Genomic DNA, 20,714 nt, shown 5'->3' with positions numbered 1-20,714 from the left:
TAGTGTGCATCTAAGTAGTGCCCAATGTACATGCCCTAATTCTTGAGCATTAGATTCTTGGTTTCGAATAATTTTGAAAAAAAGCTCTATTGGGGCTTTTTCTTATAGAGCGTATTTGTCATTTAAATGACAGTCCTAATGTAACCCAAAAAGTCTGGTAGTCTATTGAAGGACTGGTAGTCAATCTGTATCTTATTTCTTTAGTTGTTTCGATTCCATGGAGGGCCACAAGTGACTATTTTCCGGGTATATTTTTAAATAGCCACCGTAATCTACTCAAACTGATATTTTTAGGCGCTTCTAATTTCTATTGAAGGAGCTGTGAATTGTATTTGGGAATCGTATTGTATACGATTCCCAAATACAATTGAATATGCATTGATTTATTTTGCTCTGCCTCGGTTTTGATCTTTTTATTAGCCGCCGTCAGTCTCTTAGAGGCTTTTTTAGGCGCTCTCCTATTTACAGTTTAAAGAATTTGAATTATATTGAGGCGCTTTATTAAGATCTGTTCACACATTTTCATGATTTTTGAAGTCGAATTGGAGTTGTGATTTTGGTCACGCCGAAACAAGAAGTGTATCAAAAAAGCGAATAGTTTTGCGGCGTGAAATTTTTTAAGTCTATTTTTAAAGTTGATTGAGAAAACGGTCTTTGAACTAAAATTCGCTTTCTCGCTAGTAGTTCTTTGTTCACATGCGGCTATTTTTCGATTTTTTGGATCGGATTTTGTTCTATATGGTTTTCCCAATCCATTCATATTTCATTCTAAACCTAGTTTTTTGTATGAACCAAATTTCCATTTCTTACTAGTGGTTTTTTTTGTTGTTAATGCAGCATTTTGGCATTGATTTTCTGTGTTTTTTTATCTAATTTTTTGCGGAAATGGGTTTCCCAAATCACTCATAGTCAGTTATAGGTCTAGTTTTTTTGTTTAGTCAATCAAAATTATTTGAATTGTACGTTAAGACGTTTCCTGTTATGTTTTTTTTAAAATTCGCTCAATCTTTTGATCGCGTTTTTCGTTTTACATGAGTCACGATTTTCACGCTTGACTTCTGACTTGCGTCACTCACTATTTCAATTAAATGGATTTTTTTCACGTATTGAATTATGCAATGTTGTGAGTTTGATCAAAGTCAAAAGATCAAAATCAGAAGAAACAGGATAAACATATAAAGCGAGGTCATTAAGTCATAATGGAGCGAGGTCATACATTAGGTTATCAAAGTTCATTAAAGGGATTGCTGGCTGGTGTTGTTGTTATGATTAATAGCCTTCAGTTTAGAAGCCGAATTAATTGTAATTTTAGAATCTAACCCAATCTACAGAATTTACAGACCAAATAAGAAATTTTTCGCTCTCAGAAAAATTCTGTCAATTTCTATCCCTTAAATTTTTTTCTTTTTTATGCCAAATGTGCGTCAAGCGGTTCAACGCTGTCTCTATTCCGGCAATTTGCCGGCTATGTTTGTAATTAGAAGGAGTTTTGCTCTCATTTGGTGTGGTATTGCACTCAATAATTTTAAGACAATTTTGAGACATTGGCCAACAGTTATATCTTTTAACTTAAATCGTTTTATATACAAGAGAAAGTGTTTCATTTGTTCACGTAGCATGGTGGTTTTTGGTTTTTTATTTGTAGTTAATCAATTTGAGAACAATTTTGGGGTTTTGAAGTTCTACTTGTCGATTATATTTAGTTCGTTGCTGAGTTTGTTGGCGATTTTAAGTTTATTGGCATTAAGTTTCTGGCTTGTCCCTAGCTTGTTGAGTTTAGGTCGATTAGATAAAATGCTCTCTGTTATTCGCAATTTCAAGCCCTAGACTCAATTGGCAACAGCTTACTACTAAAAATCATATGATAAGTCCTCCGGAATTAGTTTTTTTTTTCACTTTAGATCTTACTTTGTAGTCTCCAACAACGTCATTTGAACTTCCTTATATAACTTATTCTCGCCACATTCAATTTTGCTGAACTGGAATAGGCGAAAGAAAGTCAACATTATTTGAGATTCTTTGATTCAATCTCTATTAAAACCTGGCAATTTTATTTCCATTTTCAATTTTTTTTAAATTCCAATTGTAGTTATAGGAATCAATCAGGACTTTTTTTTCGGTCTACCGGATGCGACTCATCACTTTTTAAATGCGGTAAAACAATAGCGGGGGCTATTATTGGCCTTCTCGTTGTTTTGGGGTTCAATGCTGGCTATTTGAATTGTATTGGTGTGTTTTTTGATCTGTTAAATGCGAGTAGTCCAAAGCGCGATATTTTGTAAAATTAGGTTTCAAAGGACCGTCAATGGGCAGCTAATAGTTATTGGATTTTATGCTGTTTTCATAAAATATTAGTGAATTTTATTAAGTTTAGGCCGTGTTTTTTGATGTTGTTATTGTCTCGTCACTTAGAACCATTAATGGCAGTTCTTATCGGCTTTCTAATGAGGCACAAATGACAATACGTAGTTTCAGATCAGAGCTATTGGTTGTCATGATGAATTTTTCAATTTCACACGTATTTGTTTTTAGTTGCCCCCTCAGCATCTCAGCCGGCTATTATGACGCTCCTGTATTTTTTTACTTCGTCGAATAAAAAATTTTTTGCTTTACCTTAATTCACAGCTTGTTCAACATTTTGCGTGAAATCTTTTTGACTTCTCTAGTCTAGTTTAACTCTTCTCTCATTCTGTTAAGAGTGTTTTTAGACAGTAGTTGCTCAGTAAAGTAATTCAAAATGAAGAGAGTCAGTCTCAAGAAACGAAATCAGAAATAGAAACGTGGTAAACCCATAACGCCCAATTTTAGATTCCCGTTACTCGAACTTTGTTCTTAGTTACCATCTCTAATGCTTATTGGTATATTGATACGAGCCCTTGTGTCGTCTCACTCCGAAACAGGATTATGTTCAGCCCCAATATGACAGCAAAATAGTTAGCAATTCAAAATTGTTTGTGTACAAAAATCATTTTTTCTTTAGTTTTTCTTTCAATCCCAATCTTGGTTATGGGAAGGAACGGCGGCTATTTTCCGGCAATCTTCCGGGTATGTTTCTTTTTGTTGCCCTGTCATTTTTATATGATAAATTTTATAGGCCTTCTAATGAGTCGTAAATGAAAGGCAATAGTTTCAGTTCATTACTAATCGGTGGTTTTTATGACAACGGTAACAGTATTTAAAACTGATGAATTTATTTGATGAATACTTCAGTTTTGGACGTATTTGTTGTTCTTTTTGTGGTTCTGTCACTTTAAATCAATGACCAGTTTCAGTGGTGTTCTAGTGAGGCTTGTCAGATAATGTCTTTAATGAACAGTGTCATCGAATTTCTAATGAGACAAAACTAAAATCAGCTATTGTTTCCTGTTAATGGTGTTGGTTTATTATACTTTAACACTACCTTTCTTCTCCCAAAATCTTAGTGATTTTTTTTAGTTTAACCCGAATTTTTTCTTGTCCTGTCATTTAATGTCAGTAATGACGAGTCTTATAGGTTTGTAATGGTGAATAAATGATATAAACTACTATTTTGAGCTCATAGCTATTGGTTTTCCACCTTAACGCTACTTAAAACATGAATTTTTTATAGCTGCAAAGCGATAGTCCAGGCAATTATTCATTAGTGAGAGTTTGTTCATTAGCGTTATTACGTTTTTGGCCAGATCTGACTTTACCTCACTCTCAAAAATTAACTTGCTGACTCTTAAATTGACTTTTCTTTACTTCAGTTCAAAGAGATAAAGTCAAGTGAGTGCGTGTCTTTCTATTTTAAGGGTATTTGAGGGCAGCTAATAGAAGCAGCCTTACGTTAAACAGGTTCTGTATCAAAATCTCTCAAAAATGACTTCCTCGCTCTGAAACGGACTTTTTTAAAATTCAAAGATGGAAGATCAAGTGAGTGTGTGTCAGTCCAATGGAAGGTTTTTTGAGGACAGCTAATAGAAGCAGCAATATATTAAAAAGATTCTGAATCAAAATTTAACATCTCCGCATTTAAATAAAAAGTTTCTATTTGGTCTGTTTCTTTTATCTTTTTGAGACTGCAGATCTACGAAGCTATTGCGGTTTTTTTTCTGGCAATCTGACAGCTTTGTTTGTCTTTTGATCGTAATTTTTCTTCCTTTTGATGTTCATTTGCCCAGGTTCATTAATTACAGCTCTGATCGGCTTATATGTGGTGGGGCATTTGTGAATTTGGTTAGCTGTTTTAATTGATAGGTAACGGTTTTTTCTTTGATTCCCTTTTTGTCCCTAAATAAGAACGAATTTTTGTGTTTTGCACATAAATATTTTTGTTTTATAACCGTTGCATAAGCTCCATAACGACAGGTTTTTATCGGGTTTCACTTAATTTTCCAGTGAATTAATTATAGTTTCAGTTGGTGCGTAATGGTGTTTGAAGTGGTCCTTATTTGTTTTCATATAAGGTTAGTGGATTTAGTTTGGCCTTTGTTCGTTATATGTCCTGCTGCTTAAGCAAAATACTGACTGGTCACTCTTTCTAAAGAGTCGCAGGTGTATTTTTTGGTATTTCATTTGATAGCTACTGACTTTCTCTTCCTGACTCTATTTACTTTCCAACATTTTTTCTATCAAATTTTATAATCTTCATTGCTCTTCGTTGTTGTTTTGTCACTATATCCAATTGATGAGAAGTCTCGTTGGCTTTCTATTTATATATAAATCATTTTGTTTGATTTTTATGGTTTAATGATTTTTCTCGACATTTTGCTTTAATACAGTGTAAGAGATTTTTTTTAGTCCTGTAAGTGTTTCTTGTTTCTTTTTCTTGTCAGTCATTCATATCAGTGACAGATATCATCTAATGAGGCCTCGTGATTAGGCTTTAGAGATTGTGTTGAGGAGTTTTAATTCAGAACTAACAGTGTTAATGAATTTGTCATAACTTGTTTTCACAAAATAATGATTTTTTTTTGTTTTATACCGTGTTTTTGTTTCCTTTTTGGCTGAGACTCAATAATGAGAGGTCTCATTGGCTCTAGTTGCTTTCTGATAGCAGATATTGTGATGTTGTAGAGGGTTCCGAATTTTTGGTATTTTTTTAAAATGACTCTTGCGATACTTCTTTAAAGAAGTTTGTGAAATTCTCATTTTGTTTCTTATCCTTACACTCTGATTTCATTAGTTTTCTTCAAAGCTACTCTATGCGTTTTGTGAATGGTAACTTTGCTGTTATCAGATTGTCAGATTTGATGACACCACTGATTTCCTAAAAAAAAAAGAGTAATAATTGTTGTTTCTCAGTAAGATTTTTTTCCTGTGTACTGTTATGTTTTGATATTCTTCGAGAATTAATCCTCTGATGTGATTTATAGTCAAGTGTTGGTTTTATTTGGTTATTTCGAACGTTATTCAGGATTTGTCCTTCTATGATTTTTGATTTTGCCGAATTCTTTACGACCATATGACGTCACGATCCCTTCAAATCTGCTTTTTCTTTTTTCCATGCAATGTTGACTGAAGTACGTGCGAGACGTCAATTTCCACTCCTAGTGGATCAAGTTTTTTGCTGATTCTCGTTGAGTTTTTGGTCATACGTGAGTTACCGCTCTTAAAATTTTCTTTATCTCTATTAAAAGAATAAATCTTTTTCAGATACTATCATACGTACAAAATAGTATCTGAAAGGACACCAAAGGTCTGAAAGACGCCACGTTTCTTTTTTTTGAGACTGTGGATCTACGAGGCTATTGTGGCTTACACTTTGATTTCATTAGTTTTCTTCCTATCTGTTCTATGCATTTTGTGAACGGTAACTTCGCTGTTATCAGATTGTCAGATTTGATGACACTACTGATTTCCTGAACAGTAATAAATTTTTTCTTTGTTCGATTCTTTTTCTGTATTGAAAGTTTTTAATAGACGCCTACAGCCTTTCAACGGCTATTTTTTAGGCGCTCTCATTTTTTACAACCCAAATGATTTGGATTGTATTGGTGTGCTGTCTTAAGATCTGTTCGCGCTTTTTATGGCATTTTCACGTCAGTGAGCAGTCAAGTTAGAGTGGTGATTTTTGTCACAATGAAGTATTAAGGGGAGCAAAATTTGGAGTAGGTTTAAGGCGTGATTTTTTCAAAACGCCTTTAAAGTGGAGTCAGAAATTTTTGTTTGAACAAATTTTCGGTTTTTAAGAGGAAGTTTTTTTTCCACGTGCGTCAATTTGACTTCTGTTTTCAAAGTTTCTTTTCCTTGATTGCTTTTAGTATGATACACATGTGGTCTAATTGCGCCTAGTTGAAACAGCTAGAGTTCATCAAGGGGCAGCCGAAACTTTTTATGACCTGAACACTTTTGTCAAAAAACAATAAAGAATATTTGATTTGCTTTCAAAATTTATTTCTGTTGTCTTACAACTTAATATCATCAATGACTGGTCTTGTTGATTGATAATGAGTAGCAACAGAAACTAATGGGCCGAGATAATAGCCTACTAAATTTCATGACCTCGACACTACTTCTCAAAAATTATGAGTTTATTTTCATTTTTTTTAAATTTTTGTTATCGTTTATTCTCATTATTGACAGGCCTTATGGGTTGCTAATAGAGATAAATTTAGTCGAATAAATCGTTGCTGTTGAAAGCTGATGCCTTCTATGACTGACATCAATTGTTTTTAAGAAATATTATAGAATTTTTGAGTTTTCCGAGTTTTTGTTTGTTTACTTTTATCTTATATGTTCGTCGCATTGTTGACCGTTTTCATTGGTGTCTTGAAAAGCTTTTCTTTTTATTTCAAATCTTTTCAATTGATAGCTATTTTTTTCTTTGACTTATACGCTTTCCGTTTTCAAAAAAACTATTAGTGCATTTTTGGTTTTTGCGAGTATTTAATGAACTTATTGCTGTTTTATCACTTAACCTCAATAATGACAGGTTACATCAGTTGATCCTTGAGAAACAAGGGAATTTAACTGGTTGCAGGAGTTCTCAGAAGTCGTTTTTTGATTTTGACCTTGTCTTTAAAATAGATCTGATTTTTTAGTCTTGCTTGTTTTTGTTCTTGTGGTGAAACTGAATCTCAATGGTGTCAAACTAATTGTTCTCATTACACATCTAACACGGCTTATTTTCATGTCAGGTCAAAGTTAAATCGATTCTTTGTATTGTAACTCAGAACTTGCCCTCCTATGTTTTAATTCGCTTTACCTTCTGATCACGTTTTTCGTTTTACTTGATTTTCACGTTTGACTTCTGACTTACTTCACTCACTGTTTCAACTGAATGGATATAAATTTTTTCACGCATTCAAATACGCAATGTGGTGAATACTGTCAAAGTCGAAAGATCAAAATCAAAAGAGAAGGAATCAACGGATAAAGCCCGGTCATTAAATCATTGAGAATTAGGTTATCAAAGTTCATTAGAGTGTTTGCTAGCTGATATTGGTATTAATCCTATTAGCTTTCAGTTTAGGATCTGAATTAAGTATAGTTTTGGTATCCAACTGAAACTGCGCTCCAACTTAGAACACTTTTTGATACTAAAAAAATGGAAAATTCGGTCAATTTATCTTTGTCGGTTTCAATCCTGATGATGTGCATCAAGCCCGTCAACGGCGCCTATTTTCCGGCAATCTGCCGGCTATGTTATGTTTTTGTATTCTTCGAAATTTTATCCTCTGATGTGATTTGTAGTCGAATATTTGGTTTCATTTAGTTATTTGGATAGTTATTCAGGACTTGTCCTGCAAGGATTTTTATTTTGTCAATTTTTTTTCGACCATATGACGTCATGATCCCTTCAAATCTGCTTTTTGTTCCGCAATGTTGACTGAATTGCGTGCGTGACGTCAATTTTTCACTCTTAGTGGATCTAGTTTTTTGTTCATTCTTGTTGAATTGTTGGTCACACGTGAGTTACCGCTCTCAAAATTGTCTTCCTCTCTATGAAAATAATAAATCGTTCTTAGATACTATCATACATACAAAATAGCATCTGAAAGGACACCAAAAGGTCTGAAAGACGCCAAATTTTTCTTTTTTCGACTAGATCTACTAAGCTATCGCGGCTATTTTCTGGTAATGTAACAGCTATGTTCTTTAACGCGTAATCCAAGTTGGGATATACACCTTGATGGTTTTTTGCCACTATGTTGATGCTGATGTGATGTTTCAGTGATATCCCCCCTAGTCAAGGTGGCAAGTATGTGGGGTTTGGCAATACAGTCCAGAGAGAGCCTCAACCCAGTCAACTGGATGGAGTCACAAATTCACTTTACTCTGTAAGAGACAAAGTTTTCTAGTTTCATCCTTATTCTCCGCATTTTTCTGTAGATTTATGAACTATATAGTAGTCCCACGTTTTGCCAGGCTTAATGTTTTTTGTCAGCCCGTTTTCAGCTTTGTGAGGCATCCCAGAGCAACATGTGAATTTTTTTAAATCTCTATATAGACTTCAAATACTGAAAGTTTTCTTTTTATAGCTGCGAAGCTGTAAGCTGAGCGTAGCTATATTGCGGTGCTCTTGGTTTTTTACAATTCAAAGAATTTGAATTGTATTGGGGCGCTGTCTTTTTTTTAAGATCTGTTCACACATTTTCATGATTTTTGAAGTCAAATTGGAGTAGTGATTTTGGTCACGCCGAAACAGGAAATGGAGCGAAAAAGCGAGTGGTTTTGCGGCGTAAATTTTTTCGCTCTAATTTTAAATTAGAGTGAGAAAACGGTGTTTGAACAAAAATTCGCTTTCTCGCTAGTGATTTTTCGCTTTTCACTTTTCACGGCAATTTCACTTCCATTTTTACTGTTTTTTCAATTTTTTGGATCGATTTTTTTGTAAATGGTTTTCCTTATCCAATCACAGCTCATTCTAGGCCTAATTTTTTTGTTCGAATTAAATTTTAATTTCTCGCTAGTGGTTTTTTTGTTCACATGCGGCATTTTGACTTTGATTTTCTGTTTTTTTCTTATTTTTTCAATCTGATTTTTTAAAAAATGGTTTTCTCAATTCACTCATAGTCCAATCTATGTCTAGTTTTTCTGTTTAGTCAATGAAAATTCTTTGAATTGTACGTCAGGACTTGTCCTGCTATGTTTTTTTGTTTCGTCGTCTGACGCTCTTTTTTCGTTTTACATTTGTTTACACAGCAAAGCTGAAAAAGTCAAATTTTCTGAATGACTTCTTTCTCTCACTAACGGCATTTGCGCGCGTGACGTCATTTCTCACTCGCTTTATCGAAAGTTTTTAGGTTATTTGCGTGATTAGATTTTGATCATATGTGACTTACCTCACTCAATAAAATGACTTTTGCACTTTAAAACTTAAGTTTAATTAGAATTTGTTTATGGTCAAAGGAACTCATATGTCCAGTAAAGGTCCCTAATAAGAGGCTTCTGTAGAATGATTTTAACAAGCTTTACCAATTTATCGCTGAATGTTTTTTTACCTAGCTTTTTGAGCGGCGTCGATTTTTTTTCAATTTAGATCTGTATCTCTTTCTATCTCTATTATATGGCACGCAGGTCTATTCTTTCGCAGCTATTCCGGCAATCTGCCGGCTATGTTAGAAATTCTTTTGAAAAAAATTGAATTTTTGGTGCATTTCCGGTCATTTGGTCAGATTTTTCGTTTTTTTATAGCAGTTTTGATAATTATGCGGTCTTTTTTGAGTTTCTGCTATTTCTTCAACAAATGAGTTTTGAGCGATTTTTTGCCGATATGTCTTTCAGTTATTAATTGCTCTCAAACGAAGTTTGTAGCAATTATATTAGTCCTGTTGGTATTTTTATGCGATTTTTCGCTTGACCGATTTTTCGTCTGACGCTTTTGACTTTTCGTCCTCAAAAACGGGATAAAAGGTAGCGCCCAGCGGGCTTTAAGTGCTCTTAGAGCTTTTCAGCTCAAACTGTTTTGGAGACTTATACTTATGGTGTGAAGGGCGGTTCTTAGAGGTTGAAGACACCCCCACTGTTGACCCCCCCTCCTATTGCCCCCCCACCGCGCTAATGCCCCTACCCCAGCGATGCCCCCGAATCAACCCCCGGTGACCCCCCCCTCCCCCCTCCCGTGGCTAGCTACTGACGAACAACCGCTTGCTAAAAACGCAAATTTTTACCATTTTGCTATTTTTTTCAAGCTTTTTGAAAATTTTTGACATTTTTGATTTATATCAGCCCTAGTTGTCAAACAGCCTCCTCTAGGGTTCAATAATAGGTTACTGCATTGTTTCTAATTGTAATGGAATAGTTTCAACATTTTAATATCACGAATTTTAGCATCTTTTTGACAAAACGTGCAATTTTTTCAAATTTTTTGACATTTTTTCTCCTTATTCAGGTCTTTCTAGACCCAGGGGCTAGGAAACATCCTAAGGGGTTTGATAATAAGTTACTGACAGTTTTTTATTGGCAATGGAATAGTTTTTCAACTTTTTAATGTTACAAATTTTAGCAATTTTTTTTTAGCTTTCTTTGAAAATTTTTGTAGTTTTTAGAATTTATCAGCCTCAAGAGCCAAGGAACCTCCTCTAGGGTTTGAAAATAGGCTACTGAATAATTTCTAGATTAAATGGAATGTCTTGCAAGATTTTAACGTCACGAATTATGGCATATTTTTGATATTTTTTGCCATTTTTTTTTCAATATTTTGATATAGTCATTATTCAGATTTTTTGAGCCTCAAGGGTCAGAAAACCTCCGTTAGGGTTTGATAATAGGTTACTGGAAAATTTTTGTTGGCCATTGAGTAATTTTCAACTTTTTAATATCACAAGTTTTGGCATTTTTTTTTAACAAAGCTTGCAATTTTTTGTCTTTTTTTAGGTTTCTCTGGCCTCAAGAGACGGAATTTCCTCTAGGGTTTGATAATAATTTATTGCATAATTTATAGATGTAATGGGATGTTCTTCAAGATTTTAATATCAATAATTGATAATTTAATTTTTATTTTAATATATTAATCCTGTTTGTCCTTAATGCAATTTATCGCTTGGCCTTTTTTTTGTCTGACCCATTTGACTTTCGTCTTCAGAAACGGGAGAAAGAGGTAGTGCCCTGAGGTCAATAAACTGTGGCTAGCTGTTGACGAAACCAACCGCTCGCCGGTCGTTTGAGAGCAATTCGCCCGACGTTAGTCGGTTATGTTTTACCTAATTTTTTGCTTCACCCTGTCGTTTTTCTTGGTCAATTAATTCAGACTCATTCTATATGTTTTGTTATTACTATAAATTGACTTTCGAAAGCTAGACAACGCACTTTTAAGTGGAATTAGTTCTACAAATTTATTTCGTTTTCAGGTTATTTGCAATTTTAAATTGTTTAATGTTTCTCTGCCTACTATTGTTGTGTGGGTGAATAATCTAGACGATTTAAATTTTTTGCCGAAAAATATTTGCAGACTCTTGGAAGCCAGACGAGGCACATTTCTCTGAAATAAGTTCTATTTTTTTTTATTTTTCAGGTTGTTTGTTTTTCATAATTTTAAATAGATTTTTTTTATTTTGTCCTGCGTTCTTTGCCCGCTTTTTCTTTTAATGAACTTATATTGTTGGATTATCGTTCAATTGGTATCATTTTGTTGCAAGCTAATTATTTTAAAAGTTGTTTTGCTAAGACCTAGTTTTTTCGGAATCGCAACTTCAGTAATTATTATTTATTGTATTATACGAATTATGGCATATTTTTGATATTTTTTGCCATTTTTCAATTTTTTGATATATTCATTATTCAGATTTTTTGAGCCTCAAGGGTCAGAAAACCTCCGTTAGGGTTTAATAATAGGTTACTGGAAAATTTTTGTTGGCCATTGAGTAATTTTCAACTTTTTAATATCACAAGTTTTGGCATTTTTTTTAACAAAGCTTGCAATTTTTTGTCTTTTTTTAGGTTTCTCTGGCCTCAAGAGACGGAATTTCCTCTAGGGTTTGATAATGTTTTATTGCATAATTTATAGATGTAATGGAATGTTCTTCAAGATTTTAATATCAGTAATTTATAATTTAATTTTTATTTTAATATATTAATCCTGTTTGTCCTTAATGCAATTTATCGCTTGGCCTATTTTTTGTCTGACCCATTTGACTTTCGTCTTCAGAAACGGGAGAAAGAGGTAGTGCCCTGAGGTCAATAAACTGTGGCTAGCTGTTGACGAAACCAACCGCTCGCCGGTCGTTTGAGAGCAATTCGCCCGACGTTAGTCGGTTATGTTTTACCTAATTTTTTGCTTCACCCTGTCGTTTTTCTTGGTCAATTCTTAATTCAGACTCATTCTATATGTTTTGTTATTACTATAAATTGACTTTCGAAAGCTAGACAAGGCACTTTTAAGTGGACTTAGTTCTACAAATTTCTTTCGTTTTCAGGTTATTTGCAATTTTAAATTGTTTAATGTTTCTCTGCCTACTATTGTTGTGTGGGTGAATAATCTAGACGATATAATTTAAATTTTTTGCCGAAAAATATTTGCAGACTCTTGGAAGCCAGACGAGGCACATTTCTCTGAAATAAGTTCTATTTTTTTTATTTTTCAGGTTGTTTGTTCTTCATAATTTTAAATAGATTTTTTTTATTTTGTCCTGCGTTCTTTGCCCGCTTTTTCTTCTAATGAACTTATATTGTTGGATTATCGTTCAATTGGTATCATTTTGTTGCAAGCTAACTATTTAAAAAGTTCTTTTGCTAAGACCTAGTTTTTTTGGAATCGCAACTTCAGTAATTATTATTTATTGTATTATACAAGTTTTTTCAACATATTTAGTGTAGTTAGGTAGAAGATGCATTAGGTTTGTGAGGTTGGTCAATTTTCTACCTCGAGTTTTGGTTTGAATTCTGCCTTCTATTCCATGTTTTTGTCCATAATTTTTTGGTGTTAAACCAGTATGTAAAAGTGCTTGTAAAAAGTGGGTGTGTTGATCAAGTGGTTAAACGACGTGAACAGCAGAGGGAAGAGAGATTGTTTTTTAATAGCCGCGCAGCGATAGCTGGGGCTATTATTGGCCTTCTCTTGGTTTTTTTATTTCGTCAAGATTTTTGTTACGACCTTATGACATCACAACCACTTCAAATCTGCTTTTTGTTCTTTCGTTCATGCAATTTCAACTGAGTGCGTGCGTGACGTTATTTCTTGCTCTTAGTTGAGCGAGTTTTTGTTCATTTGCGTGATTAAATTTTTGGTCACACATGACTTACCTCACTCTCAAAAATGACTTCCTCACTTTGAAATTGACTTTTATTTACTTTAATTCCAAGAGATAAGGTCAAATGCGTGTGTGTCACTCTAAATGAAGGTTATTTGAGAGCAGCTAATAGAGGCAGCGAAAACTTATACATTTATTTAATCAAAGTATAACGTATCAGCCTTCAATGAAAAGACAACTTTTTTTGGTCTGTCATTTTTACTGTTTTTTAGACTGCAGATCTACAAAGCGATTGCGGCTTTTTTCTGGCAATCTGCCAGCTATGTTCTGTTCATGTCGTTTTTCGACGGAGAGATTGACAAAAAGTAGGCTTTGGAGAACAAAATTTTGCTAAGCAAGTAAAATTTTTTGATCAAGTGCGGCTTATTCAGAGCAATTTTTAACTTTTTTAATGGAAGGTGTTTTTTGGAAGCATTTTTGGCCGTGTCTAGCTTTTTTTAGTTGGTCTTTCAATGCCATTGATTAAAAATAGTTGTGCTTTTGCTGTCTTATCCTTTAGTCTGCTTAATGACACGTTTCATCGTTTACTAAGATTGCTTAAATCAATCGAAATAATCGTTTCAGTTTTTAGCTATTGCTTATAAAGGTATTCATTTAACATAGTTGTTTATTTTGTGATCACACTCAATCTAAATGAAACGCTAAATCTTGGGAAAAAGAAGTTCTCTGATTGCCAAATGTGTTGTTTGTAATTTTATGTTCTTTATGTTTTTGCTTATTTTGTCTGATTTTTTATTGCTCTAGTTTTTCTCGGTCCCATCTTAATTAAGAGCTATTCTATAGGTTTTGCTTGTACGAAGTGACACTTGAAGGCTAGACCTGGCAGTTTTCGCTGATATAAATTAAATACAGTTTTCTTTTTTTTCCAGTTTTTTCTTCCCTTTTGCTTAGGTGGCCGATCTGGGATAAGATGTAGTGATAATATTCCCGAGAATAATGTTTTTGAATTGGCTTTTTGCAGAGAATTTTGTTCGAGTGTTTTGTAGAGAATATTTTCATTTTTTTCTGTCGTCCTCTCCTCGGTTTAGTCTTTGAGCCCATTTTGTTAGATTGTCAATTGGTAATTTTTTGTTGCAAACTATCTGTAATAAATGTTTTTTGGCATAGGTTTTTGTAGTCGAAGCTTCAGATTTTATTAATGTCAGTTAATTCTGTTTTTTTACGTTGTATAATTATGCAGGATGTGCATTAGGTAGGTGAGGATGGTCAATTTTCTGCTTCTAGTCGTTTCCGGACTTCTTTCGACTGTTTTTAAGATCTGTTCAAACTTTTTTCCCCGCTTTTAAAGTCATTGAGAGGTCAAATTAGAGTGGTGATCTTCATCATGCTGGAGTTGTAATGGCAGTGAAGGAGCGATTTATCTTCTGTTTTGTTTTTCAAATTACTTTTGAATTGGAGTGAATAATTGACATTTTAAAATATTTTAGTAGTAAGTAAATATTGTCTCCAGAGAGAAAGAGAGAGAGGGGGTGGGGTTATCCTACGATACTTAAACATGGGATAATAGGGGGTTATCCTAGACGGAAAGGGATTAAGGGGATTAGACCGCCTTGAAACTCATTTTTGCGTCTTGACAACCCTAGCGACGGTTGATTTGAAAGCTGTTCACGAAATTTACAAGGAATTGAAAAAGAATTATTCTCAATACGGTGAAAGGTTTTTATTTCTTGGCAACATGTCAGTACTTGGACCCTGACCTTGATTTGGATATTGCTGTGAAAATGAGACCCTATGGTGGACTGATTCGTATTGATAATTCTTCTTTGGACTTATATTTCAAGTCATACAAAATTTTGAGGTTGCATGCTATACTTCACGACGCTTCAGGCTTTGTCTTTGAATATAGTGAAAAAAGGACCAGGCTATTCGTATGTCCTACCCTGTCCAGTGACAAACGAGTACCTTGGTCAAGTGACAGGAGTTGCGTTCTGTCTGTATGTAAAAACTTTTAAAAGCAATTTAAAAGCAGTTTGCTAGAATGTTGAAATCACGACCAGTTCTTGATTTTGAAGGCTTTCGCCATAAAAAGTCGTTTTATTATCAAAGACTTTTTACTTGTGGCTAACGAATGAATCGACCGTCCGAGAAAGCCGCACCAGTTATATAGCGGGTGAAAATCAATTGACAGTTACATTTGGCAAAGAGGAAAAAGTTGACAGTCGTGGTCAAACTGTACTGAGGAAACAGCAAATTGTCTGTACTGGAGCTGAAATAGCCTTCAAGAAATGCTTTTCGCTTTTGGAGTACTTTCATTTGTAACATGTCTTTGGAAGAGAAAATGCGAAAGCTGAAACTAACCCCTTTACCTATGCCTAAGCGTGCAGTACCAGTTCTGATGTCACTGACCGATAAGAGTCTTCCAGCTGAAATAAGACAAAGAATTGAAAAGTACAATGTACAATCAATTGTTTTCAGAGACAAAACTGACAGAGTAAATGCTAACTACACCATTACTTTTATCAGTGATAATCAAAATTCTCAATTTGTACCTTATGAAATTTATGATGAAATAACCAAATTTACCTCTTTTTAAAAACTTATTGTGAAATCAGCAAAGCAGAGGATCAGTTAGATACGGGCGGGGCAATAACTGACTTATTGTTTGATGATAATCACCATGAAAGACGATCATGGAGGTTTTGTAATTCAAGGATACCACGATTGGAAGTTGTTTATTTTACTCAAGTTTTCATTATAATTTTTCTCATAATTGTTTCTCTGGTAAAACTGGCGTTTTTTCAGCTTGAATGTGAAGAGTCTACATTTTGGTTTGCGGCCGTTTGCGGTCCGTCATGTTTTGGAAAAACAGAGCTCATTTTCAGAATGTTGCTCGAAAACACTTTTTCTCCAAAGTTCCTCTCGATTTTATATTTCTACCAACATGAACAACCCAAATTTAAGTCACTAGAGGCAAAATTAAATATACAGTTTACCAAATTTTCAAGCTTCGGTATCGGAGCTCAAAAACTGTCTGTTGGTGTTTGACGATTCAAGCAAATAAATTTCAATGACAAAGATGTTTCGAAATTAGCTACAGCAGGACGCCACAAAAACATTAGTGTAATTTACGTACAATTTATTTCAACAAAGTAAATGGTCACGAACTATTGATCTTAATACAACACACATCATTTTATTTAAAACACCCCGTGACATTCAACAGATTGGATTAATTGGTCGACAGCTGAATAACACACAATTTTTGAAAGATAGCTACGAGCTAGCAACCAAAAAACCCTTTGGTCATTTACTGATCGATCTGGATACAAAAACATCCGACGTTTTACATTACTGCTCCAATGTTGTTCCACCAGGACCATCCGTTTTTTATCTTCCCCCAGCTAAAGCTGTTATAACCAATTTGGGTAATGAGAGAGAAAGAGCTTTGTGTGCTGCGGCAAATGTTAGACATCGGACATAAAATCAAAAGAACTAAGCAAGTCGGCACCAAATAATTTTATTAACTTTCTCTGCGAGTGTTTGCTTAATGTTGTCAACGGTAACGTTGCCGTCAAGAAAACATTAATACAAGGTCATTAAAATTCATTTAAAAAACTTATCTAATCAATCTAATCTTTATCTAATCAAACAAGTTTAAAAAATGAAAGGCAGATTTTTGCTAAAAACACGGTTCTTTTAAAAGGTGTTATTCTCCCGTGTCACCTTCATCTAAGGAAGTGATAATGCATACCGAAGAATTTATTTTAATTCCCAAAGGAATGTTCATGTCAACACAACCGGCAAAAAGTGAAATTTTTGATAATCTTGTCTACAAACAGAAAGCCACGCAATTGTCTCATTCAAAGAAGCATGTTACAAAAACCGGAAAAAAGTGAAAGAGGATGGAGCAGTCCAGACAGAACCCAGCATAAATGTTGAAACAGATTATGAGCAAAAGAGGAGCCCATGAATGATGACAGTGAAATTGAACCTATTGTCAAAAAAGTACAACTACAACGTTTCAGTCAAAAATGAGAGATTTGGGAGTGATAGAGAAAAGCAAGATCGGAAGAGCAAAATCTTTCCCAACAAGATATTAGAATCCCTCACGGTATACATTGAAGATCCAGGTGGTATCATTCATATTGATAACCAACCACTTGGCTTAAAAGCGTTAACTTTTTTGTATAACACACAGAAGTCAACAAAGAAAATTGATATTCAAAAATATTCTAGAGCGTTATTAGCTCTCCAACTTCCACCTCATTTAGTTTCGAATACCTATGCCAAACATATCTTGGAAGCCTCTGAAAGCGAAAAAGACATTTTTTAAAGCCCTCGAGGACAATCAGGAAGCGGTTATCAAGTTATATACCAAACAAAAACGGACACAAGAAAAAAGACGGCAGATGGTTTTTTGTTCAGTCAATTTTTACCGATAGATGTATTCATCGTACAGAGTCGTAGGTAGTGGTATCATTAAAAAGCCCGTCCAACGTAGAATATGGAATTTAAAGCTTTTTTAATATTTCGTATTCTAGAGCGAGTTATCGAGGTTCGAACTTGTTTTGAATATTGACTGTTTTGCGTTTTTTTAATAGGATTTTCCGGTCCTTTTGCCTAAATTTTAATCAATTTTGCTAAAATTTGTTAAAATTGTTTAAAATAGTGTTATTGATTTGATTTTCAATGACAAAATGTTTTTGACTATTTTGATACTTTTTTGGCTAAAATTTTGCCTAAATTCTTCAAAATTAAGCCTTTCTAATCAACTAACACAATCTTTGTGAGCGTCAAAGGGAGTTAGTCCTTCTTCCACTTCCATTAAGAGTGCTCTGAAGTTAACGTTTTGCCGTTTTTGCCTAACTTTTCTCAATAATTATCAAAAACGCAGCATTTATTTTTGATTTTTTTAACAAATTTGCTATATCTGTAACTTTCGAAAAAATTAAGTGTTCTTAATGGACGAACAGCAATAGCTAGGCTACTTTTGGTCCAATATTTGAGTGTTACAATCCAAAAATAGTTCAGACTGTTGTCAGTCGGTCTTTCTCAAAGAAAATTTCGATCATTTTATGTTAATTCAAGATCAGAACAATTCAAATCAAAGCTCACTGATGACATGTACAGCTGGCTTCCTAAGGAGTTGGAAATTAATGTATCTTGTTTTTTACTCGAAAGCTTTTGGTAGTGGTGCCTTTCAAAACTATTTGATTTTTAAATAAACTGGCTTATTGAACTTTGCAACTTTTTTTCTTAATTTGGTCAACTTGTAGCTTAGTGTCAGCAAAGAAAGAATGCTTCTTCTTCCTCTTTATACTGAATTAAAATTTAACTTTTATTGCGATTTTACGCGTTAAGTTATGGTGTTCTGGCTTTGATACTACTAGATTTCACTTTTTTATATTTAGGCATTGGCCCATTTTTCACGTTTTTTCTCGTTTTGTCACATTGTCACATTATTGACGGTTCACATATTACATTTTTGGCGTTCAAAATCAGGCACAATTGAACTTGTAAAAGCATTTAATGTCATAGATTATGGTTTTAACGGCTTCGGCACTATGAGCCCATATTCTAATTTTAGTAGATAGCTGATGGTTTTCATCACTTTCAAAACAATTGTTTTCAAAATTAAAAAATAAACACTTAATTTCGCATTTTTGTTTTTTTTTTGTCTATTTGTTACCTAGTCTTGTTAATTGCAGGTCGCATATGACATTATTGTTGTCCTGGGAAGATGCAAGTGTACGAAATGAAATGTTTTCTAAAGAATTCGTTATGAATTTGCTGGCTTCGACGCAGGTTTTTTTGCAAAAAAAGTAAACTAAACTAATTTTTGTCTATATTTGACGTTCTTTTTGTGGACGTAAGCCATATTCTGAATGATTGCAAGTCTCAAGCGCCTCCTTTGGACGGTTAAACGGAGCTAATTATTTTTTTCATTTTTTAGCTAATGGCTTTCATGACTGAAAGTAATTGTTTTCGGAAAATAGAAAAGTGTCACTTAATTTGCCCTTGTTTTTTCCTCTTGTTACCTATTGTCATTAATGAGAGGTCAAATGCCACCTTATTGGCGTTCGAGGAAGGCTCATTTGAACATATTTTGAGGGGCAGATTATGGCTATACGGCTTCGAAAACGTTATCTCGTAAGTTTTAATTAAAATTTTGTTTGTTGTCTATTTGTTGTTTTTTTTGTAACCGCATAAAATTTGAATAATGACAGGTCTTAATGTCCTCCTATAGAGGCGTATGTGATCATGAAATATTGGATGTTTTCATTTGCTTTCTAATGTTTCTCATTACTTTGAAGTTAATTGTTTTTAAAAATAAAAGCAATTTTTTAATTTGGATGTTTTTTTGTCTAATTGTTACCGAGCCTTATGGAGTGGTCCCATATCTCTTCTGGTGAAGTACACGTTGTTTTTTTAGTTTCAGTTTTATCTGACGCTATTTTGACCTTGTTAATAAGTTTATTTTTCGAAATGGACATAAAGTTTTTGATAAAATTAATGTTTGTTGTTATTGTTTTTTGATTTAGTTGTTCGTCTTGACTCGCTGTCTTAATAATGGCTGATCTCATCAATTTTATGCGGTATAATTTTACTCCGCTGAGTTTTTTGCGTTGGAGGCGATCTTTTTGTTCATTTACATTTTTTTTCTGGATACTTGAATTTTTTGGGGTTTTATATCGGTTCCTCATTTGGTGCATTTATGCCAAAATTGTGGATGAGTGGGCTGGGAACTTTATATGCGAATGTACATTACCGAGCCTACTTGTTTAGTGGTCTATAATTAACTCGGTTACATGACAATTTACCAATGCCATTTTACCCATTGCCATAATTACCCTACGACATTTTACCCAACCTGCCGTTTTACCCAATACCAACTTACCCAATGCTCTTTGATCTTTTCGTTCAACTATCCGATTACAAATTAGCAGTCGCTATTTCAATGATGAGTTTTAATATTTGTGGACATTGTAATCCCATGTTCTGTTGTGATAGTTTCATGTCAAGTCCCACAAGCCATTTAATTATATAGTCGGCTAATCCCATGTTCGGTTGTGATAGTTTCATATCAAATCCCACGGGCCATTTATTTTATAGTCGGCTAAATGGTCGTTCTGGTTAATTTAGCAATAGGGTAAATTGGGTAAGTTGGCATTGGGTAAAATGGCAGGTTGGGTAAGATGGCATTGGGTATAATGGAATTGGGTAAATTGTCCTGACATCAATGAACTTGAATAGCAATTGGGGCCAGAATACCTGACCCTCTTCAATTGACATCCTATTCCTTTGAGCAAAATTTTCTACGCTAGTCGGTTGCGTCGAATACTTTGTATTTGTATTTGTATTTGTATTTGTTGTAGGGTTGGAGCGCCTTTTCCACGGGTGCGTACAAGTGGGGAAGTGTAGCCAAAGACGGAGCATTCAAACTGGGTTCAGCCGCCAAGAAGGGTGCCGGGCAGCTGGGCACGAGTATGAACGAGAACATCATCAAACCCACACATTCCAAGTACAACCAGGGCACTCTCTTCTCTGACCTGGGCACCGGGGCTGCATCTTTTGCCACAAAGGTAAATTGTGGATATGCCCTTGCCCACCTGCAGTTTA

The 20,714-nt window shown here is 34.2% G+C and overlaps 1 protein-coding gene across 2 annotated transcripts in view; it reads left to right on the top strand.

Annotated features, from left to right (window-relative positions):
* The window catches only part of LOC142348818 (ADP-ribosylation factor GTPase-activating protein 1-like), a 112,473-nt gene that overhangs the window by 35,660 nt on the left and 56,099 nt on the right, over window positions 1-20,714 (top strand). For both annotated transcript variants that reach the window (XM_075400341.1, XM_075400340.1), the window contains exons 6-7: window positions 8,138-8,243; window positions 20,471-20,677. In XM_075400341.1, coding sequence (XP_075256456.1) covers window positions 8,138-8,243; window positions 20,471-20,677 — 313 coding nt within the window. The remainder of the gene's footprint in view (window positions 1-8,137; window positions 8,244-20,470; window positions 20,678-20,714) is intronic.

Source organism: Convolutriloba macropyga, chromosome 10 (assembly GCF_964194025.1).
Source record: "Convolutriloba macropyga chromosome 10, txConMacr16.3, whole genome shotgun sequence".
In the NCBI taxonomy this organism is placed as follows: Eukaryota; Metazoa; Xenacoelomorpha; order Acoela; family Convolutidae; genus Convolutriloba; species Convolutriloba macropyga.
The sequence above is the reverse complement of the archived record's forward strand: the minus strand, read 5'-3'. Positions and strand labels throughout refer to the sequence as shown.